Source organism: Suricata suricatta, chromosome 3 (genome assembly GCF_006229205.1).
Source record: "Suricata suricatta isolate VVHF042 chromosome 3, meerkat_22Aug2017_6uvM2_HiC, whole genome shotgun sequence".
NCBI classification, from domain to species: Eukaryota; Metazoa; Chordata; class Mammalia; order Carnivora; family Herpestidae; genus Suricata; species Suricata suricatta.
In genome coordinates this window covers 66,871,791-66,891,649 of record NC_043702.1, presented here as the reverse complement: position 1 = coordinate 66,891,649, position 19,859 = coordinate 66,871,791, and the positions used below count along the sequence as shown (strand labels likewise).

General features: G+C 34.8%; 1 protein-coding gene across 1 annotated transcript in view; it reads right to left on the bottom strand.

Annotated features, from left to right (window-relative positions):
• The window catches only part of KCNH7 (potassium voltage-gated channel subfamily H member 7), a 485,946-nt gene that overhangs the window by 52,305 nt on the left and 413,782 nt on the right, over nt 1-19,859 (bottom strand). Inside the window, exon 8 of the mRNA XM_029932996.1 lies at nt 8,390-8,789. Coding sequence (XP_029788856.1) covers nt 8,390-8,789 — 400 coding nt within the window. The remainder of the gene's footprint in view (nt 1-8,389; nt 8,790-19,859) is intronic.

The window sequence follows — 19,859 nt, the reverse complement described above, 5'->3', positions numbered from 1 at the left end:
GACTCCATGAGACAATAGAAGGGCACACATTGCCCAAGGCAAGAGGGACCACCCTTGTAATGCCCAATCAGGAAAGGCCAGCTAACACCCTTAACATTCTAAGGGCAGGCCTAAAGATGGAGGCTAAGACTAGTCACGCCCTACCTGAGGGTCCTGGGCCCACTCTGTGATTGGTCAATACTCTAAATGTTGTGATTGGGTCCCACCAAAAGTAACAAATACTCTAGGCAATGTGAATGGTTAAACCTGCTGTCAATAATATTGTATAATAATGATTGGATCACTACCTATGTCACAATTTCCTGTAACTCCCCCTTCCCAAACTCATAAAGGCCCTACCCCGCCTTTGTTCGGGGCTCTCAGAATGAATCCACTGTCCGGGTAAAGTCTGTGAGCCTGAAGCTTAGGCTAGGCCAGCCTAAGCCCGTAATAAAACCGCCCTTTGTTTTTGCAAAAAAAACAAAAAACAAAAAACAAAAAAAACAAGAAAAAAAAGAAAGAAACCACTTGACTGATTCTCCAACCTGTGTCACTTTATACTCCCTCCAGCAATGTATGACAGAATCAGTTGTTCCCAAACCAACAGTGGGTATTGCCAGTCTTTCATTTTAACCTTGTAGTGGGCATGTAATATCCCATTAGAGTTTTCATTTGCATTTCCTGATGACTAATGACATCTTTTCCTGCACCTATTGCCCATTCATTTATTTTCTTTTGTGAAATGTCTGTTTACATCTTTTGCTAGTTTTAAATTGAGTTGTCTTTTATTACAGAGCTGTAAGAATTCTTGATGTATTCCGACACAAAAATTTTTTTTAGGTCTAAGTATTGAGTATTTTCTTCTAGTTTATCATTTGTCTGTTCCTTTTCTTAATGGTGTCCTTTGAAAAGCTGAAGTACTAATTTTGGTGAAATACAGTTTATCAATTTTTATTGTATGGCTCAGGATTTTTTTGTTTCAGTTTTTGTAATTTGTTTCATTCAAAGAGATTTCTTATTACATCTAAGTTGTCATACTTATTATAAAGTATTTCATAACCTTATTTTATTATTCTTTTAATATCTTTATAATGGATAGTAATACTTTTCTTTCATATAAGATATTGTTAATTTATGTATTCTGTATTATCAGTCTAATAGGAGGTTTATCAATTTTATTGATTGTTTAAAGAGCCAGAATATACTACCATTAATTATCTCTAATCAGTGATTTCTATTTTATTAACTTTTGCTCTAATCTCCTATATTTCTTCTCCTTATATGTTTAATTTGCTTTTCTTAAAAGAGAAGCTTAGATCTTTGATTTTCAGACCTTTCTTTTTAAATATAAACCCTTCCAGGTGCCTGGGCAGCTCAGTCAGTTGAGTGACTCCGGATTTTCAGGACAGGTCATCTCAGAGTATTGGGATAGATTGAGCCCCAATCAGGTTCAGCACAGAGAGTGGAGACTGTTTGGGATTCTCTCTCTCTCCCTCTCTCTGCCCTTCCCCCAACAAATGCTCTCTCTGTCTCTAAATAGACAAATAAACTTAAAAAAATAAAAGTAAAAGTACTTAAAGTTACATATTTCTTTCTGAGCACTGTTTTAGCTGTCTCTTACACATTTTGATACATTTTATTTTCATTTTAATTTAGTTAAACTATTTTCTAATTTCCCATGTGAGTTTTCCTTTGAACCACAGGTTATTTGTAAATATGTTACCCACTGTTTTCTAAGTATTTATCATTCTTTCCTTTCTTTCTCCTTCCTACCTTTCTTACTTTCCTTCTTTTTTTCTTTCCTTTCCTTCCTTCCTACCTTTCTTTCTTTCTTTCTTTCTTTCTTTCTTTCTTTCTTTCTTTCTTTCTTTCTTTCCTTCCTTCCTTCCTTCCTTCCTTCCTTCCTTCCTTCCTTCCTCCCTCCCTCCCTCCCTTCCTCTCTCTCTCTTTTTTCTTTCTTTCTTTCTTTCGTTCGTTCGTTCGTTCGTTCGTTCGTTTCTGGCTTCTGTTGTGGTCAGAGATATACTCTGATGATTCAATACATCACATGTATTGAGATTTCTTTTTGGTACAGAATATGTCTGTCTTGAGGATTTGTAGTTCAGAATATGGTGTATGTTGGTGAATGCTCCACATACATTACAAAAAAAAAATGTGTATTCTGCTGGTATTCTTCAATTTCCAGTATGTCAAGTTAGTTGACAGTATAGTTCATGTTTTTATATCTCTACTGATTTTCTGTCTACTTATTCTATGAAACACAGAGAAATGTTAATTGCTAACTATAACTGTAGATTTGTCTTGTGAATTTGTTTATCTTTCCTTTAGGTTTTGCCAGTTTTTGCTTGATGTAATTGCTCTGTAATTGAGTGTCTACACACTTAGGATAGTGGTGTTTCTCTAGTAATGGTCTTTGTCCTGAAGACTTCTTTGAAATCCATACTGCTTTATATTTTCTCATAATTGGTGGTTGTATGTACATCTCTTTCCATTGTTTTTGTTTGCCTGTGTCTTTATATTTTAAGTGTGTTTTCTTTAAATAGCATACAGTTGATGGGGCACTAGGATGGCTCAGTTGGTTAAACATCTGACTAGGCCTCAGGTCATGATTTCACAGCTTGTGAGTTCAAGTTCTGCCTCAGGCTCTGTGCTGACAGCTCAGAGGCTGGAGCCTGCTTTGGATTCTGTGCTTCCTCTCTCTCTGCCCCTCCCCTGCTCATGATCTGTCTGTCTGTCTCTCTTTCTCTCTCTCTCAAAAATAAACATTAAAAAATGCAAATAGCATACAGCTGAGCCTTTTTTTAATAGTCTGACAATTTTTGCAGTTCAATAAGTTTAGCTCATTTACATTTAATGGAATTATTAATTATTAATATGGCTGCGTATAAATCTACCATCTTGCTATTTGTATTCTATGTGTCTCCTTTTCTCTTATTTCCTATCTTTTGTTTTTATTATTTTTGTTATTCCACTTCATCTTCCCTATTGGCTTGTTTGCTGTGCTATAGGAGATACAGTACTCATTTTTTAATTTATTACTCTATACTTTAAACAATTGAATACCTCCTTGTGTGTAATGTAGGAAGATTACAATATACTGCCATTCTTGCTTCCCATTTTATACAGTTATTGCCATATTTTTAATTCTATACGTGTTATAAAACTTAAATCGATTCTCCTATTTTTGCTTTAAAATTATTTTTTTGAAGACACTTAAAAATGAGGGGAAAAGTTTTAAGTTTACCTATTATACAAGCCATTCCTTGTGTTCTCCATTTGTTTTCCTGGATCCAAATTTTCATCTTATAACATTTTCTTTTTACCTGAAGAACTTTACAATTTCTTATACTCTGCTCATGATGAATTATGTCAAGTTTTGTTTGCCTGTCAGTTTGGACAGATAGATTAATCAAAACACTATTTCCATGTTGCCAGGTTTTGTTTCTCTTTCAGCCACTTTATAAAGATTTTATCCCATTGTCTTCTGGTTTGCATTGTTTGTAACAAGAAATATGTTCTCAACTGGAAGTTTTCTTCTGTACACGATGTGTCCTATTTTTCTGCTTCAGTTACTTTTAAGACTTTCTCTTTATCATTAGTTTTCAGGAATTTGAGTATGGTATGCTTTGGTATGTGTGTGTGTGTGTGTGTGTGTGTGTGTGTGTGTGTGTGTTTAAACTGTTTGGGATTCACTAAACTTCTTGGATCTGTGGTTTATAGATTTTTTAAATTTTAGAAAAATTTCAGCTCTTTAAATTTTTTTGTGTGATTCTCTCCCCCCTTTTTAGGGAATCCACATACACATTTGTTAAAGTGCTTGGTATTGTCTGCTAGGTTCATCATTTTGGTCATTTCTGGTTCTGAGCTTTATTTGTTGTTTTATTAAGATATAATTGAAATACAATATTAATTAGTTTCAGAAGTACAAAGTAATGATTTGATATTTGTATACAGTGAGAAATGATCACCCAAATAAGTCCAGTTAATATCCATCACCACACAGAGTTACAGAATTTTTTTCTTGTAATGTGAACTTTTTTAAGATCTACTCTTCTAGCAACTTTTAAATATATAATATAGTATTATTAACTATAGTCACTATGCTGTACATTACATCCCTATTAATTAATTATTTATTTTGATAACTAGAAATTAATTTTGATTTCCTTCACTCATTTTACTTATCCCTCACCCCTTCTGGTAATCACCAATCTGTTCTCTGGATCTATAAGCTTGTTTTTTGTTTGTTTGTGATTTTTTGTTTTTTAGCTTCTACATATAAGAGAGATTATAGGGTCCCATCCTTCTCTGTTTGACTTATTTCACTTAGCATGTGATGCCTCAAGTTTCATTGATGCTGTTACAAATGGCAAAATTTCATTCTTTTTTTCTTCTCATGGCTGAATAATATTCCATTGTGTATATATGATGCATCTTCTTTATTGATTCTGAGTTAACTTTTTTCTCTTCATTATGGGTTGCATTTTTCTGTTTCTTAGCCTATCTCTTAATTTTTTCATGGATGCTGGACATTGTGACTTTAACATTGCTCATTACTAGATATAAATGTTGGATACTATTTTTGCACACAGTTAAAATACTTGTAGATAGACTCGTTCCTTTTGAGGTTTATTTTTTTAAACTTTTTTTAGGGACAGACTAGCCCTAGTACTATAGCACTATATTTCTGAAATTTCTCATAAATACTTTTGATATTCAGTGAGGGCTTTCCATTCGCTGATGGGAGCTTGAATATTTCCAAAACTTATGTGAGTTCTGGAAATTGTTCAACTTACAATACTTCTGGTATTTATTTGCCAGGCCTTGAGGAGTTTGCTTGTGACTTAGTATTAATCAGTGGAGCCAAGGAGATACCTCTGCAGGTTTCTGGAAGTTTTCTCTGCCATAGTTGCCTCTTCTCTGGTAATCTGTCTGCAAATGTTAGCACTTCATCCACCACGACCTCTAACCTTGTTTCCCTAACTCAATAGGACCACTGTTGTCTGCTTTTTCAGTGTGATCCAGAAAGTGCTTCCAGGCAGAAAGCTTGAGATATCACGGAGCCTAACTTATTTATTTTTCTTCTCTCAGGGATCAAAATTCCCTACTAACTGTTTGCCAATGTTTGAAAACAATTGCCTTATGTATTGTTTAGTTTTCTGTTATTCTCATAAATATTGTGGGAGTATGGTAAATTTCCAGTTACTCCATTATGGCTAGAAGCAGAAATCCAGGAACATTTTTTACATGCTATAAAACAAGAAATTCTCCCAAGATGTTTGTCATGAAGATTAGAGATGGAATACATTTGCCTTTTTTACTGGTTTACGTATTTTAAAAATTAAATGTGAATATTATATTTATAATATTTAAACAAAATATAAACATATATTATAGCACACAGATATAAAATATAATCATAACTTGTATATTCATGCTTATTTAATGGTTACTTAAATTTTTCTTAACTATTTGTCTTGAATTGTGTACACTTTATTTATTTAAATTTTTTTAAGTTTTAATTTATTTTTGAGAGAAAGAGAGAGACAGCATGAGCAGGGGAAGGTCAGAGAGAGAGGGAGACACAGAATCCGAAGCAGGCTCCAGGCTCTGAGCGAGCTGCCAGCAGAGAACCTGACGCGGGGCTCGAACCCACAAACCGTGAGATCGTGACCTGAGCCGAAGCCAGACGCTCAAACGACTGCACCACCCAGGCGTCCCTGAATTGTGTACACTTTTAAAATGAAGTCTCTGGTCACCATTCTCTGTGCACATTCAGTAGTACAATTGGTAACTGTCTTTGCAAACAGCAGCTTTTAAATGTATCTACAGACATTTGAGTTGTTTGCATATAGTTAGATGATAGCTTTTCATGTTTAATTTTTAGTTTCCTTGAATTATATTGCTGTAAGAGGGATGGTAGGTTGCTTTGTTTTTGAGAAGTTGGCTTCAAATTTCTCTTTTAGAATGAATGGACACCTGAGTGGCTTTGTCAGTTGAGCCTCAGGCTTTGGCTTAGGTCATGATCTTCCAGCTTGTGAGTTCAAGCCCTGTGTCAGGCTCTGGGCTGACAGCTCTGAGCCTGGAGCCTGCTCTGAATTCTGTGTGTGTCTCTCTGCCCCTCCCCCACTAGTGCTCCGCCTGTCTCTCTCTCGCTCTCTCTCTCTCTCTCTCTCTCTGAAGAATAAATAATAAACATCAAAAAATTTAAAAAAAGAATGAAGATTAGATTAAAAGAAGCTTAAGGATGTTAAGAGGGTTCAACATAATAACTAGGCTATATAGACTATAACTAGTATTAGTATATATACAATATTTTATATTATACTTTTAGATATTGTGTTTTATTTCAGGCTAAAATTGGGCAACTCACAGATCTGAGGAGTATGTATTTAGTGTAGAAATATAGCTAAACAAAGGCAACCAAATCATTGTCTAGCACAGTTAGATCTAAATGGAAATATCACATGTAGATACATCCATATACACCAAATGGCTAAGTACATTTTGGGGCATTCTAATAATTAAGTTTTTGAGTCTTAATTTGACCTTTTTTTCTTTATTTATAGCATAACAGGTCATGATAGAACTTTCTAGGAATACCTATAATTTTTTTCCTATGTTACATTGAGCTCTACATAATCTCTTTTTTATTAAAGTTTCTAGAACCAAGTCTGTTGTTCAAATAAAGAATATTATGTGGAATGTGATTGTATCTTACTCTTCTCAAGTAACTAGAGTGTTTTATCTTTTCCTAAAATATGAAAATTTTCTGTCGAAAACAAGGATTCTTCTTAAATAATCAACAAAAATAACCTAGTGCTATAATTAAGACGGAAGGAAGGAAAGAAAGGAAAAAAGAAGGAAGAAAGGAATGAAGGTAAAAAATTTTGCCAACAATCCTGATTTAGGGATTAGATATTGGGTATAAACCAATAAAGAACTGGGTTTTCTTTAATTTAAGATAATTCACATGATAAATAGTACTATGTATTTAATGTAATCCTCACAAATGATGGGGCTTCCCCATTGGTGAGCAGGTTAAACTTCAGTACATTTAAAAAATTCCTTCTTGTAAATTCTAAGTTTCAATATGCATATATACTTTATGAAAAGTATATATTTTTTCTATACAGATCTTTAAATAATAAGGAACACTTAAAAAAATTTTTTTTGCTACCTATTTCACTGAAATTGATAATTTCTATACAGAATTTACTGGCAGTTGTAATCACATAGTGGTTGGGACTGTGCTTGTTCTAAGAGATTCAGTCTCTCTGGAACGAATTTTTCCATTTTTCCCAGGAGGTCCCTGTTCATTTCCTTCTAGGTACAAGGTTACATCTGTGTTTATAGACCAGACTTATCCTGAATCTGTTGAATATCTTGAGTTATTTGAATATAATGCTACTTGCCTATAGCGATCTTAGTAAAATAAAAATACTAAGACATATATATGAAAAGTAAATTTTAAATACAATGAACAATAAACTGGGTGAACTGATTTGAATTTCATAAATAAAGGTTATCTAAACATATTTCATTAGTCAGTGTGCTAACATTTAAAAATCAATTCTGGACCATTTTCATATTTGTACGCAATCTAAGGATGATGCCCTTGTTTAAGCATTAAAAATCCAGTATGCTTTCCTAAATTGCTGCTTGGTATCAGCAGGGTTATCTTTAGTGACTCCACAGTAAGATTTTTAAGAAATATTTAAACATTTATTAATGCAGTTTTTGCTTCTTATTCCAAAAAACATACCTCCTAATGATGCTCATGTCATCATCCTATTAAAAGGTAAAGAGCAATCACTGAAATTTGGCCTGATGTCATAGGGAAAGGCATTTTTAGTCAATAAGTGGTGAAAAATACACATATATATTTATTTGTGTATATATAGGTCTATAAGTGCATTCTATAAGTCTATAAATGTTTCTATAAGAAACATTTCTATTATTTCTATATATCTTAAATAGAAATAGATTATATATATGTGTGTGTGTATATATATACATATATATATATTTCTACCTATCTAGTAATATAATGTAAACTAATCTTTCCTATTCTAATCTTGCCTCAGCTTAAAATAGAAAATAATCATTGAGAACACATTACAGACACTTTTAAAACAGTAAAGTGAACTGCAAGTCACAATTTTTGGATCCCAAGATCCATGTCACTCCAGTTTTATGCTTGTGGTTTTCTAAAGTCCTGAAAGTCCTCTTGTGTCCCCCCCTCACAGAGAGAATCAGTTTAGATAGAATATAATACTCGTATATATAATTCCATTATCTCTACAGTTTTCTATAATTTTTTTTCTTTACCTTACTCTTAATGTTCTAGAGATATCAATTTTGTGATATTAGTTCATCTTAATAGATAACAAAAGAAAAATCTACTTACAGCCAATCAACATGACACAGATTGAAAAGATTTTCTCCGAATTGGTGTTAGGAGACACATTCCCGAATCCTACACTCGTTAAGCTGCTGAAGGTAAAATAAAGTGCTGTGACGTATTTGTCTTTAATGGATGGTCCGGAACTTGAGTCACTGTCATTGTAACGTTTCCCAATTTGTTGTCCTAAGGAATCCAACCATCCGATTTTGTCTGTCAGGTAGGGTCTTTCTACATTTCCAATTGCATACCAAATGCAAGCCAGCCAGTGAGCAATCAAGGCAAATATGCACATTAGGAGCATTAGAACAGCAGCGCCATATTCTGAGTAACGGTCAAGTTTCCGGGCCACACGTACGAGACGAAGGAGTCGAGCTGTCTTCAAAAGACCAATTAATGTTGTTGTCTGTGGAAATAAATGTGTGTGGTCAGAAACAGTTGGCAAAGAACTCAGTGTATGTTTCTGTGAAGCAAAGTAGGTAGAAACAGGTCAAAACAAGATGGTAGCACTGAAGATAAATGCATATTTGAATAAAGTATTAAGGTTATTTTTTGTTAGTTTTAATTTTACATCTGCTTTGGAAAATACTTTGAAAGTGTGTGGTACATGAATTCATAACTTGGCATGCGAGACCCAGGAGACAGAACTCCAACGTCTAGTTTTAGGCTCTAACCAAGCGCCTGGGAGAATAATGAATACCCAGTAAACCATCCAGTCACCAATAAACATCCCCGTGTATTACTGGTGTGCCTAAAAGTGCCCACACACTGGGATTATAGCGTTGAGCAAACAGACATGATCACTTATATGACAGAAAGATATTTATTTACTAGACAAAATGCCTTCTCTAGTGAGGAGAGATGAGGTCCACTGTTTACTGGGGAGAGACAGATATTTTTTAAAGAAACAAACAATAGGATCATTTAGACAGGAAAACAATGTGATAAACATGATAAGACAAGGTGATATGGTAGAGGGTTTGGGGGACATGAGTGAGGATGGAAAGGCCTTTAGGAGGAAAGGCCAAAGAAGAACTTGCTGAGGCGCTGGTATTAGAATTGAGAGAAGCCTGCGTAGTGAGAACTAGGCAAGCCGATAATTGGGAGACTTATTGGAAGACTGTGTGCATGCCTTAGGCACTATATTTAAATTCATTTTTCCTTCCTAAGTGTGTTAAATTGATAAATTGTTTCTCGGTGTCACAATGATATTATGTATTTTTCTTTGGGGTGTGATATGTGTAATTAATTGTACGATGATTACTGACCAGGTATCTAATGATAGGACACTTCTATATAATAACAGGATACTTCACTGGTTGTTTGGATTTGAAATCTGGTAAGTACAAATTACAAGTTCATGTCTTAGGTTTCTTAAATAATGTCAGCTATAAGCACTATATAATTCACAGGGCATATAATTATTCCATAGTTACATGGTGTTTACTGATCAATTATTGAGTCATTTTATGTGTTCATTGTTGGTGTTTATTTCACAAAGTACATCCAACCACATTAGGAACACTTTTATTTTAATTAAAGAAATAGCACATGGCAGAACTATCACCCTTTATCCATACTGGCTTGGTGGGAAAAAAATGCTAACATTAAGAAAAATAGTTTCATTAAAATTCTATAATAAGTGTTGTAGTTTCTTTTGTTCTTTTTTCTTTTTCTCTAGAGTGGTCACTCGGAAGACGGGAGATGCCTTGGTCTCCTTTGAATTATTTTTTAGTTTGTATTGGAATCTTCTCTAGTGAGAGGACCTTGTATAGTTGGGATGTGCCTATCCCATTTGGGCTCTGGTCTTTGTTCATTATAGAATGTGTGGAGAAGTGAGTCTTCTCTGTTTCCAAAGCTGAGTTACTGTTTTTCAAGATGGTATAAAGAAAATAGCATTTTTTCTTCACAAATGTAAAAGTGTATCTCTTCTCAACCAATAAAGGGAGAGTTTTTTATTGACTGGAAGAAAAGTCAACATTCCATCGCTTGAATTATCAACATTTTAGCTGATCAGCTGTTTTTTGGTCAAATTCAATTTGTTCTTTGTTTCAAGTTTTTATTTAAATTCTAGTTAGTTGACATATAGTGTAATATTGATTTCAGGAGTAGAATATAGTGATTAATCACTTCCATGTAACACCCAGGACTTATCACAAGTGCCCTCCTGAATACATCACCCATTTATCCCATCCATGCCCACTTTCCCTCCCTCAACCCTCAGTTTGTTCTCTATAGTTAAGAGTCTCTTATGGTTTGCCTCCCTCTATTTTTCTTTTTAAATTCCTTCCCCTATGTTCATCTATTTTGTTTCTTAAATTCTACATATCACTAAAATCATATGGTATTTGTCTTTCTTGGACTTATTTTGCTTAGCATAATACACTCTACGTCCATCCACATTGTTGCAAATTGCAAGAGTTCATTCTTTTGATGGCTGAGTAATATTCCATGATACACACACACACACACACACACACACATCTCACATCTTCTTCATCCAGTCAGTCATGGTCAATGGACATTTGGGCTCTTTCCATAATTTAGCTATTTTTGACAATGCTGCTATAAATATCAGGGTGCCTGTGCCTTTTTGAATCAGTACTTTTTAATCCTTTGGTATAAATATCTAGTAGTGCAATTGCTGGGTTACAGGGTAATTGTATTTTTAACTTTTTGAGGAACCTCCATACTGTTTTCCAGAGTGGCTACACCAGCTTGCATTCCTACCAACAGTGCACGAGGGTCCCCTTTCTCCACATCCTTGCCAGCATGTCATTCATTTCCTGTGTTGTTAATTTTAGCCATTCTGACAGGTATGAGGTGGTATCTCTGAAGTTTTGATTTATATTTCCCTAGTGATGAGTGATGTTGAGCATCTTTTTATGTGTGTGTTTTAGCTGATCAGTTATGTTTTGAAACTTTGGAACAAACAAATGAATGTATGAATTTTGTATCCATACCCATCTATCATCTTGGAATTAATTTCATCTCTAAGCCTCAAAATTTTCATCTGTAACTGAGCATAATAATGCCTCCTCATAGGTTTGTAGATAATGCCTAGCAAATAGTCGCTTTTTATTTTTATTTAAATATCTCATATGGTTTAGTTACCCTCAGTAAGTGGGAACATTATATTGTAAAATGGGTCGATAGAGCCACACAGTTTCCAAATCATTACTTTGATATCTAGAATTCCAAATGGAAGCTTTCCAACACTGGCCTTTGGCATCCTCAGGAAAAGGCAGGGATTTTAAAGACAAGAACATCATCTAGATGCACTGACTGCTTGGACTTTAGTAACAGGAATCACTGGCTCAACGTGTCCCCTTCTACACTTCACACCTTGTTCGTGTGTGTATATTTTCTCTGTTACCTATTTACTTATGTTAAGAAATAGGAAATATTGAAGATTACTGTTCAAAACTTCTTTTCTTTGAAGAAAAATTTTCTCTGAACCTCAAAATAAATGAAATATAATGAAAATTCTCTAGGCTATTTGGCTAATGAAGTGAAATGCTTCAAAACAAATGAGATGTTTTAATAACATATTGTGATAATAAGTACTAACGACTCTTGAGGCTGCCAAGATAGTAAAGCAAAAATGATGTTATGAAAAAAACATCCATCTGCTGTGTAGGCCACCTTCTTCCTTTTTCTCTCTCTTCAAAGAAACATATGATTTTTTTTAGGATTATATTGAAATGGGGTAAAACCTGAATAATAGTAAGTTCTCTAAGTAGATAAGTTAATATAATTTATATAATAGCACACAAGTGACATCTTTTCTGGACAAAAACAAGCTTAAGAAATATGGTACATGATGAAGTCTCAACCCAACTGACATTCATACTAAATGACTGCAGTGGTAGAGAGAGGGAGGTGGGAGAGAAGAGAGGGAGAGGGAGGGAAGAAGAAAGAGACAGGAAGAGGGAGAGAAAAGGGGGAGAAATTTCTAAGCAGTTGTTTTATCTTTCAGTTGCTTCTAAGGATGAGTGAAAACTGACTTCAATGGTGAAAGCCATTCTATTGTGATTCCATAACATGGACGCAAGCATAACTACATGTGTTGTTTGGAGATGTAACAAATGACTTGCTCTTATTTAGTATTGCTCTTATTGTTATCAAGATGCTGCTAACAACCTGGGTCTTCTTCCTTAGCTACTGTTGTGTACAGCCTATCTTGTAGGTAGATGACACGATTGCAATACACTTTTCATCTTCTTAAAGTTTCTCTTTAAAGGCTTAAAGTGTTTTGCCCATTTTACACAAAGGAAAAAGCAATTGCACCAAGTCTCAGAGAGAGAAGACAATGATCAGTCTCCTCTTGCTGATTTGTTGGAGACTAGTTATCTCATTGTTTCCTTCAGTGTACTCTCTCCGTATTATGTGCAAATGAAAAATGAGGTCCACCACTACCTTACAGCTGTGTTAACTTCAGAACATGGCTGAGGAGAATGTTTTCAGCACAAATGTTTCCCCGACAATATATCTAATTTCATATAATACTCAGACATATTATGTAAATCTATTTTTTGTGTTTTTTCCAATTTATAAAAATAGAAATAAAACCATCCTTAAACATATCGCAACAATTTTTAATAAATAGTAGAGGCAAAAAATTTTTCTCTTAGATATTACTTCTTAACTTTTCACTGGTATTAGAAAAATACTGTCTGCTTATTGCGACTTTGGGTAGACTAAGAAAGCATAAGAGCTCACAGGAGGTATGTGTGATTATGCCCTACAAAGATATCATAATAATAAATAAGATGGAGAAAGAAGTGAGTGGCTTTGTAGCAGAGTGAAGCAAGGTACTTTGATTTTTGGTCCTGCTCATGAACTACAGCAAAGGAGACATAATGAACTCTAATAAGCCATATCTCTGCCTCATTGGTACCCATGCTACTTCAGAACTCCTTTAACTGTGACTGAATGATATTTCAAACTCTTTTGGCCTGAATGCCACAGTAAAAAAAGTATACTTGTCTAAGACTTATATTTTTAAAAATGATTTTTCCCCTGGAATTTTAAAGTATTCAAATTTCTGGGAGGCTGAAGCATATCATCCAATTTCAATTTTGCTAAAAGACCTAACCACATCCGTAGTTTATTAAAGCCCTAGATACTTCTTATACAGAGATAGAAGTTAGTCTCTTTTAATAAGTATGACTCTCTTAAATAAAATTTACTTAAAAATACATTTTCTAAATGATTGAAATTTTGTAAACACATTGGATACCAGGCCCAGACTCAAGATATTTTCAAAGAGATCAGACAATATTCTCTCTCAGTGTAAGTGAAATTCATTTTAAAGACCTGAAATTGGAAATGGGATTTTTTTTGGTATTATCAAAATATTCTCTACTCAAGAATAAACTGGCTACAGTCAAACTGAGAAAGTCTCATTATTTCACAAAAGTCTTATGCTCAATAATTTTTCAAAATAATTCTCCTTTTTTTAAGTAAGCATTTTCAAGAATCTTACATGTAAAATATTTTATTTCAGATGCTTACTCTCCAAAACTTTTGCCTGTAGTCAGTGGACAGAATTATTCTTTTATAAATGAGGAAACAGAAGTGTGTGATCTTTAGTTTTGTCTACAGGATTGAAAGAATGAATCATCACTGAAAATCTCAACTTAATCCATCATTCTGTTCGGTTTGTCAAGAAATATTTGTGTACAAGTGGGGAAATGGGAACACTTAGTGAGTAATACATTTCATAACTTTATATTCATGGTTTGCTTTAGATTTCATTTCAATTCCCTCCTAAGCTCTGGACTTGTATATACCATTCCATGAATCACTTACCCAATAACACCCAACAATACTGAAGCTAGTTTCGAGTTCCTTCAGCTTAAGCCACATCTTTTCAATATTTCTAAGGATACATTCACTAATACAAAAAAAAATCATATTTGAGTATGTAAAAAAAAACCCTTAAGGAATTCACCTAGCTTATCCTTTCCTTATTCATACCAAACCTCACAAATTCCTCCACCAACTATGGCTTTCAAACAGAAGGTTTTTCAACCTCCCTGGGAAAGTCACTCCAATATTTAACAGCCTTTAATGTCAAGATGTTTTACTTTTATTTTGTTTATAATTAACATTCTATTTTTGCTACAGTTGGAACTTACTTTCCCTTTCTTTAGTTACAATAACATGGAAAACTGGTCATCCAATGATTTTAAAACAGTACCAAGAAATGTTACAATGAATAAAAAATTATGGATGTTACATTTTTTTAAATGGGAATTTGACTCGTTTAGACAAATATGTAACCCAAAATGGAAACTTATGCCATCTCTAGCAAACTGTAGACAATAGATGGCATATACATGATGAATAAATGATCAACTTAATTTAAGATATATTTTTTGGTGGAATGTTCTTTTATTTACTTGGTTCAAAAATTATTGCACTGGGGATCCTCTGTCTCTCACTTGTCATGCCACAAATTTTGGCAGGCATGACCAATAGCTTCAAATGCATACCAGTGAAGACATCTGCCTAACTCCCAAACAGCTACCTAAAGAAAGATATAGCCACTTTATGTGTAGAAATATATTATGTACACAGGTCTTCAAAATGTATTTATTTAAATTTGAACACGAGTGTGTCTCATGTTTTAGCACCTCACTTCTAACAAACTAATGACAATTACTGTAGAGACCAAGTTCAGAAAGAATGCTGACAAGGTGATCAGAATTTTTATACAGATACTTGCTAAGTTTTTCCTTGTATCCGTTCTACGATGCATCTAACAGATTAGTGAAGCAACCATATCAAAGTGAACAGAAACTCCTATTAAAACTTCCTGTAAATACTTAGGTTTCAAAGACATTGCCTACATTCAGGATTCATGAAAAATAACAGTAAAGTGGGAATGGAAAGAAGCTGACAAAGCAAGTGATGAATCAAAAGAACACCAAGTTTCAGGAAAGGAAGAGGCTAATGAAATGTGTAGCTGAAGAGAGTGCTCTAGATTCTAACATCTGATCCATCTGAAACTAAGATTTGCCAGAGATAAGCAAAATATGGAAACACTTGAGGCAAATAATGAAAGGGTGACTTTTTGGAGGCTGAACCAATAGCGTTATTCTCTTGCATCAGTGATATTGAGAGAGTTTGCTATGGATGGCATCGATGTACAAATTAAGAAAGGGGGAGCCCTTTCTTTCCTGGGTCTGTCTGGTGGGACTGACATCAGGAAGATATGATGACAGAGGCAAACCCGGTTATTGTTAGTATTCCCTTCTTCAACATTTTTTTAACATTTAAAAAATTAAATGACTCTTTTGAAAAAGTGAGCAATTCTGCTCATGTATCCACTTTAGTAAAACATGTACATGTTAAACTATCCACAGCATTGCAGCATGTATGTACGATAGCTAAAATAATATAGATCCAAAATTTGTAAAGGTTTCCTTTACAATATCCTTCACATATATCTCTTGTAGCTGCTCATGCAATCCTCGACTTGCCTACGTGCCGTCTGTACTCGGATGACTAAAAGGCATCCAAACTTCACGTGGTCCGAGTTGAATGTTTCAGTAGCTTACCATTTAGAAAAAATGGCAAGGAAGATACTCGTGTTTAATTGGCATTGACAAAATTGTTTTCTCTAAGGTCATCCAAGATGCTGTGATGCATAGAAAACATTTTAATAATTCAGTTAGAATTAAGCAATTATGAAATCATGACTGTTCCTATATTTAGTTTTAAACACTCCTTCACATTATTATTTATGTCTTCATTTTGTAGAAATGTTTACCTATGAGCACTTGAAAGCCTTCTCCTGGACTTCCTCTTTGTCCCAGATAGGGCCACCAGTTCTTGGATATCTAAACAGCAGAGTCATTCCTGCCACTTTTTAAAAAAATGTTTTTTTAAATGTTTTTTATTTATTTATGAGAGAGAGAGAGACAGCGCGAGCAGGGGAGGGTCAAAGAGAGAGGAAGATACAGAATCGGAAGCAGGTTCCAGGCTCTGAGCTAGCTGTCAGCACAGAGCCCGATGTGGGTCTTGAACCCACAAACTGTGAGATTATGACCTAAGCTGAAGTCGGACGCTTAACTTACTGAGCCACCCAGACACCCCATTCCTGCCACTTTTAAAAATGCAGGTTTCAAGGCTTTACTTTAGACCTACCAAATATGAATCTCCAAACTTTTTTATACAATCCATACAAAAATCAGTGCATGGTCCTGATGGAGAAGCACTGATCTAAACCAATCTTTACCATGATTACATCTAATTTATAATTTCATGGATCTCATTTCTTTTTCTTATATTCACATATATCTCTTGTAGCTGCTCATGCAATCCTCGACTTGCCTACCTGCCGTCTGTACTCGGATGACTAACAGGCATCCAAACTTCACATGGTCCGAACAGGACTTTCTACCCCATAATGCACCTTCTTCCCCCCAGGCTTTTCCCATTTGGATAAATGAGGGGCCACCTATAATAATTGCTTAAGTATCCTCCAACCACCAACATATTTCAAACAAGAAGAAAAAACAAAATCTTTGAACCATCATTAATTCTGGGTTTTTTTTCTTATTCCAGTAATATTTAATCCATCAACAAGCCCTAACAGCTCTCTTCCATTTTCCAAATATATCTACATCTCTTCACCTCTATTGCCACCATGTGGTGCAAACACTTGCTGTTTGTCCCTGCTACATTATAGCAAAACTTTAATGTCATTCCTCTGCTTCTACCCTGACTAAACTTTCTGCAGACATCAGCCACAAGGTCTTCAAAACTGTTCATTATGTCATGTTATCCCCACTCAGAAGGCTCCACTTGAGCCAGAATAAATATCAAATGTCACTGCTCCACGTGACTTGGTCCCTGTCTCTGCATTCTCTCATCCTAGCACTCAACTCCTAACTCATAATGGTTCAGCCTAGTTGCCACCGGCCTTGTTTCTCTTCTAGCACACCAAGCTTGTTCCCTAGTTGGGTCATTTTCAGTAGTGTTTTCTTCTGCTTGAAATGCTCTGCATGTGTTTTCACGAGGCTAGTTTCTCTGGATCAAGTCTCAACTCAAATGGCATCTCTCCAAAGGTCTTTCCTAATTTCTCCATCCAAATTAGCTACCCACTGAAGTCATGCCACACTACATGGCTATTTCTTGTCAGCTCGCGAAGTACTTAGGAGGAAAAACAAAATAGCCCCTTCCTTCACCATGTGCAACCTTCTGATGCTGCCTTTTCCTCCTCCCTTTATTACCAAATTCCAGAAGGAGGGAGTCCTACTCATTGCCTGTTAATTTCTGAAGACACTTCCTTTTGGCTTGTAGCCAGTGTCTGATCCAATTGCTACCAACGCACACTGTCCTGACGCACCCAGTGACTTGTTTTCAGTCTTCATCCTACTTTATATCTTTACAGCATTTGACACCATCTTCTTGAATTTTTCCTTACTTCCTAGTTGAGTGAGGTAGTAGAAGTCCTGTCATGAGTATAGTGGTCTCCAACAACAAAATTTTCACGTCCTATATAATTTTGTAAGGTCCCACAGTCACTTATAGGCAAAAATGAGATTTATTTATTGAACCTCAATTCTGGGCTTTACATATAAACAGATATTCACTTCTGTAATTTTAATATTCATGAAGATATCCAGGAACTCAGCTAACATGTAAACTGAGGGATAATGAACTAGTTCAGTTTGGACCTTCATTACCAGTTGTTTACTCTTTCAAGAAATTACATCTTCAGTGACAACAGGTCTTGTAGTTATGCATATACTGTGTGTGTACATCATGGCTATGCCAGTCTACATTTGTTGTTATCACAGTAATGAGATTTCTAGGTATGTATAAATGTTAATATATGCATGTATATACATATCTACCTGCATGTATGCATGCATACACATAAAAACTATATAAGCACATACATATATATTCAACCCTAATGTTAAGATAAAAATGTAAAATAAACCAATAATATTCAGTTTAACATTGAGTTCATTGCTCAAATATGAACTTCCTCATTATAACTAAGTACAAGCATCTGATAACTTCATTATATCATTTAATGTACCCATATATGAAGCATTTATATCTTCAACTAGGTATTGTATAAACATTTATTTCTTCTTTATATTTAGGGTTGACTTATGTATTATATTTATGAAAGTATATATATACAAAGGCTATACATTCTATCCATCATATTTAGCAATAGAAAAAAGGGGCATTATAAAACATTTCTTATATTGGATCTGATAAGACTGAAAACTAACACTTTATAGCTCCATGCTTCTAATGGGCTTCCGCTCTACTTGGCTTGAGTCTCCTAGCCTCTCTACCTGAAAAACTTCTACTGGGAATGAGGAACGCCTGTTTCCATGCTCACGTGTCCCCCTGTACATAACACTACAAAAACATTTATCAGATAGTACTCCATCTGCTTATCCGCTGCTCTCCATTCTAGAATGCAGGCTCCCAAACAGCAGGGTCTTATCTTAAGGTTTGTTTTGTTTGTTTGTAAATACAGGGTCCAAGATGTTGGCACACAGTTTGTTCTCAATAAATGCTTATAGAATGAATGAACCCACCTGAGTAGAGGCTACCATAACACTTTCTGGGAATGCTGAAATGAATTAAGTCAATTCTCATTCAAATTTGTAAACAAATTACATGAAACTCTAACTGGTAGAGCAGATGAAATAGAGCCAATGTTTTCTAGTGGAGGTGGATGGCTCTGAGTCTTATCAGTATGTATTCATGTCAACTCTTGAGGGCCTCTGAACTCAGACCATCTCTCAGGCAGGTCCATGAGACTCCAGTTTGAAAAACATTGCACTGGATAATTCTCATCAGAGTGACCTCTAGCCTAATGATTTTAGGATTTGTCACTGAATTTGGGGTCAAAAATCTCAAAAAGTCTTTTTTATTATATGATGAAACTTCCCAAATTAGATCTATTTTCTCTGGAACCATTTTTCTTCAAAAATGGATGCTGGATATTTTTCATCTTCTTATTACATGACATTATACACTTTTGGAAAGTATCATTCTGAAATATCACTATGTACTGGAAAACCTGATTAAGAGTCTGATTATAATGTTTATAATATAGTTTGTATATAAAAGAAGCATCTTCTTTATTATTCTTAAAAAATGTATGAAGTAGTCCAATCCATCATTAGTCTTCCTATTACCTCATAATGCAGCCCAATAGCCGACACCCGTATCTCCCTTCCACACTCACCCTTGCACTTGCTATCTTTGATGTCCACGTACTTCCCTCACAATATGCCCCATGTACCTATGCTTTGCAACCCGGTAACTGTTGTCAAAATATTTTCTTTCTGTCTCCTATTTCTTCAGGATTCCTAGAGGCGACTAGCTAATCTAATAAGTACTATACAATCATAGATACTCAATAAGTATTTGCTGAATAAATGACTAATTGAAGTATTTATGGATTACTGTGGGAGTAATGAAGGAA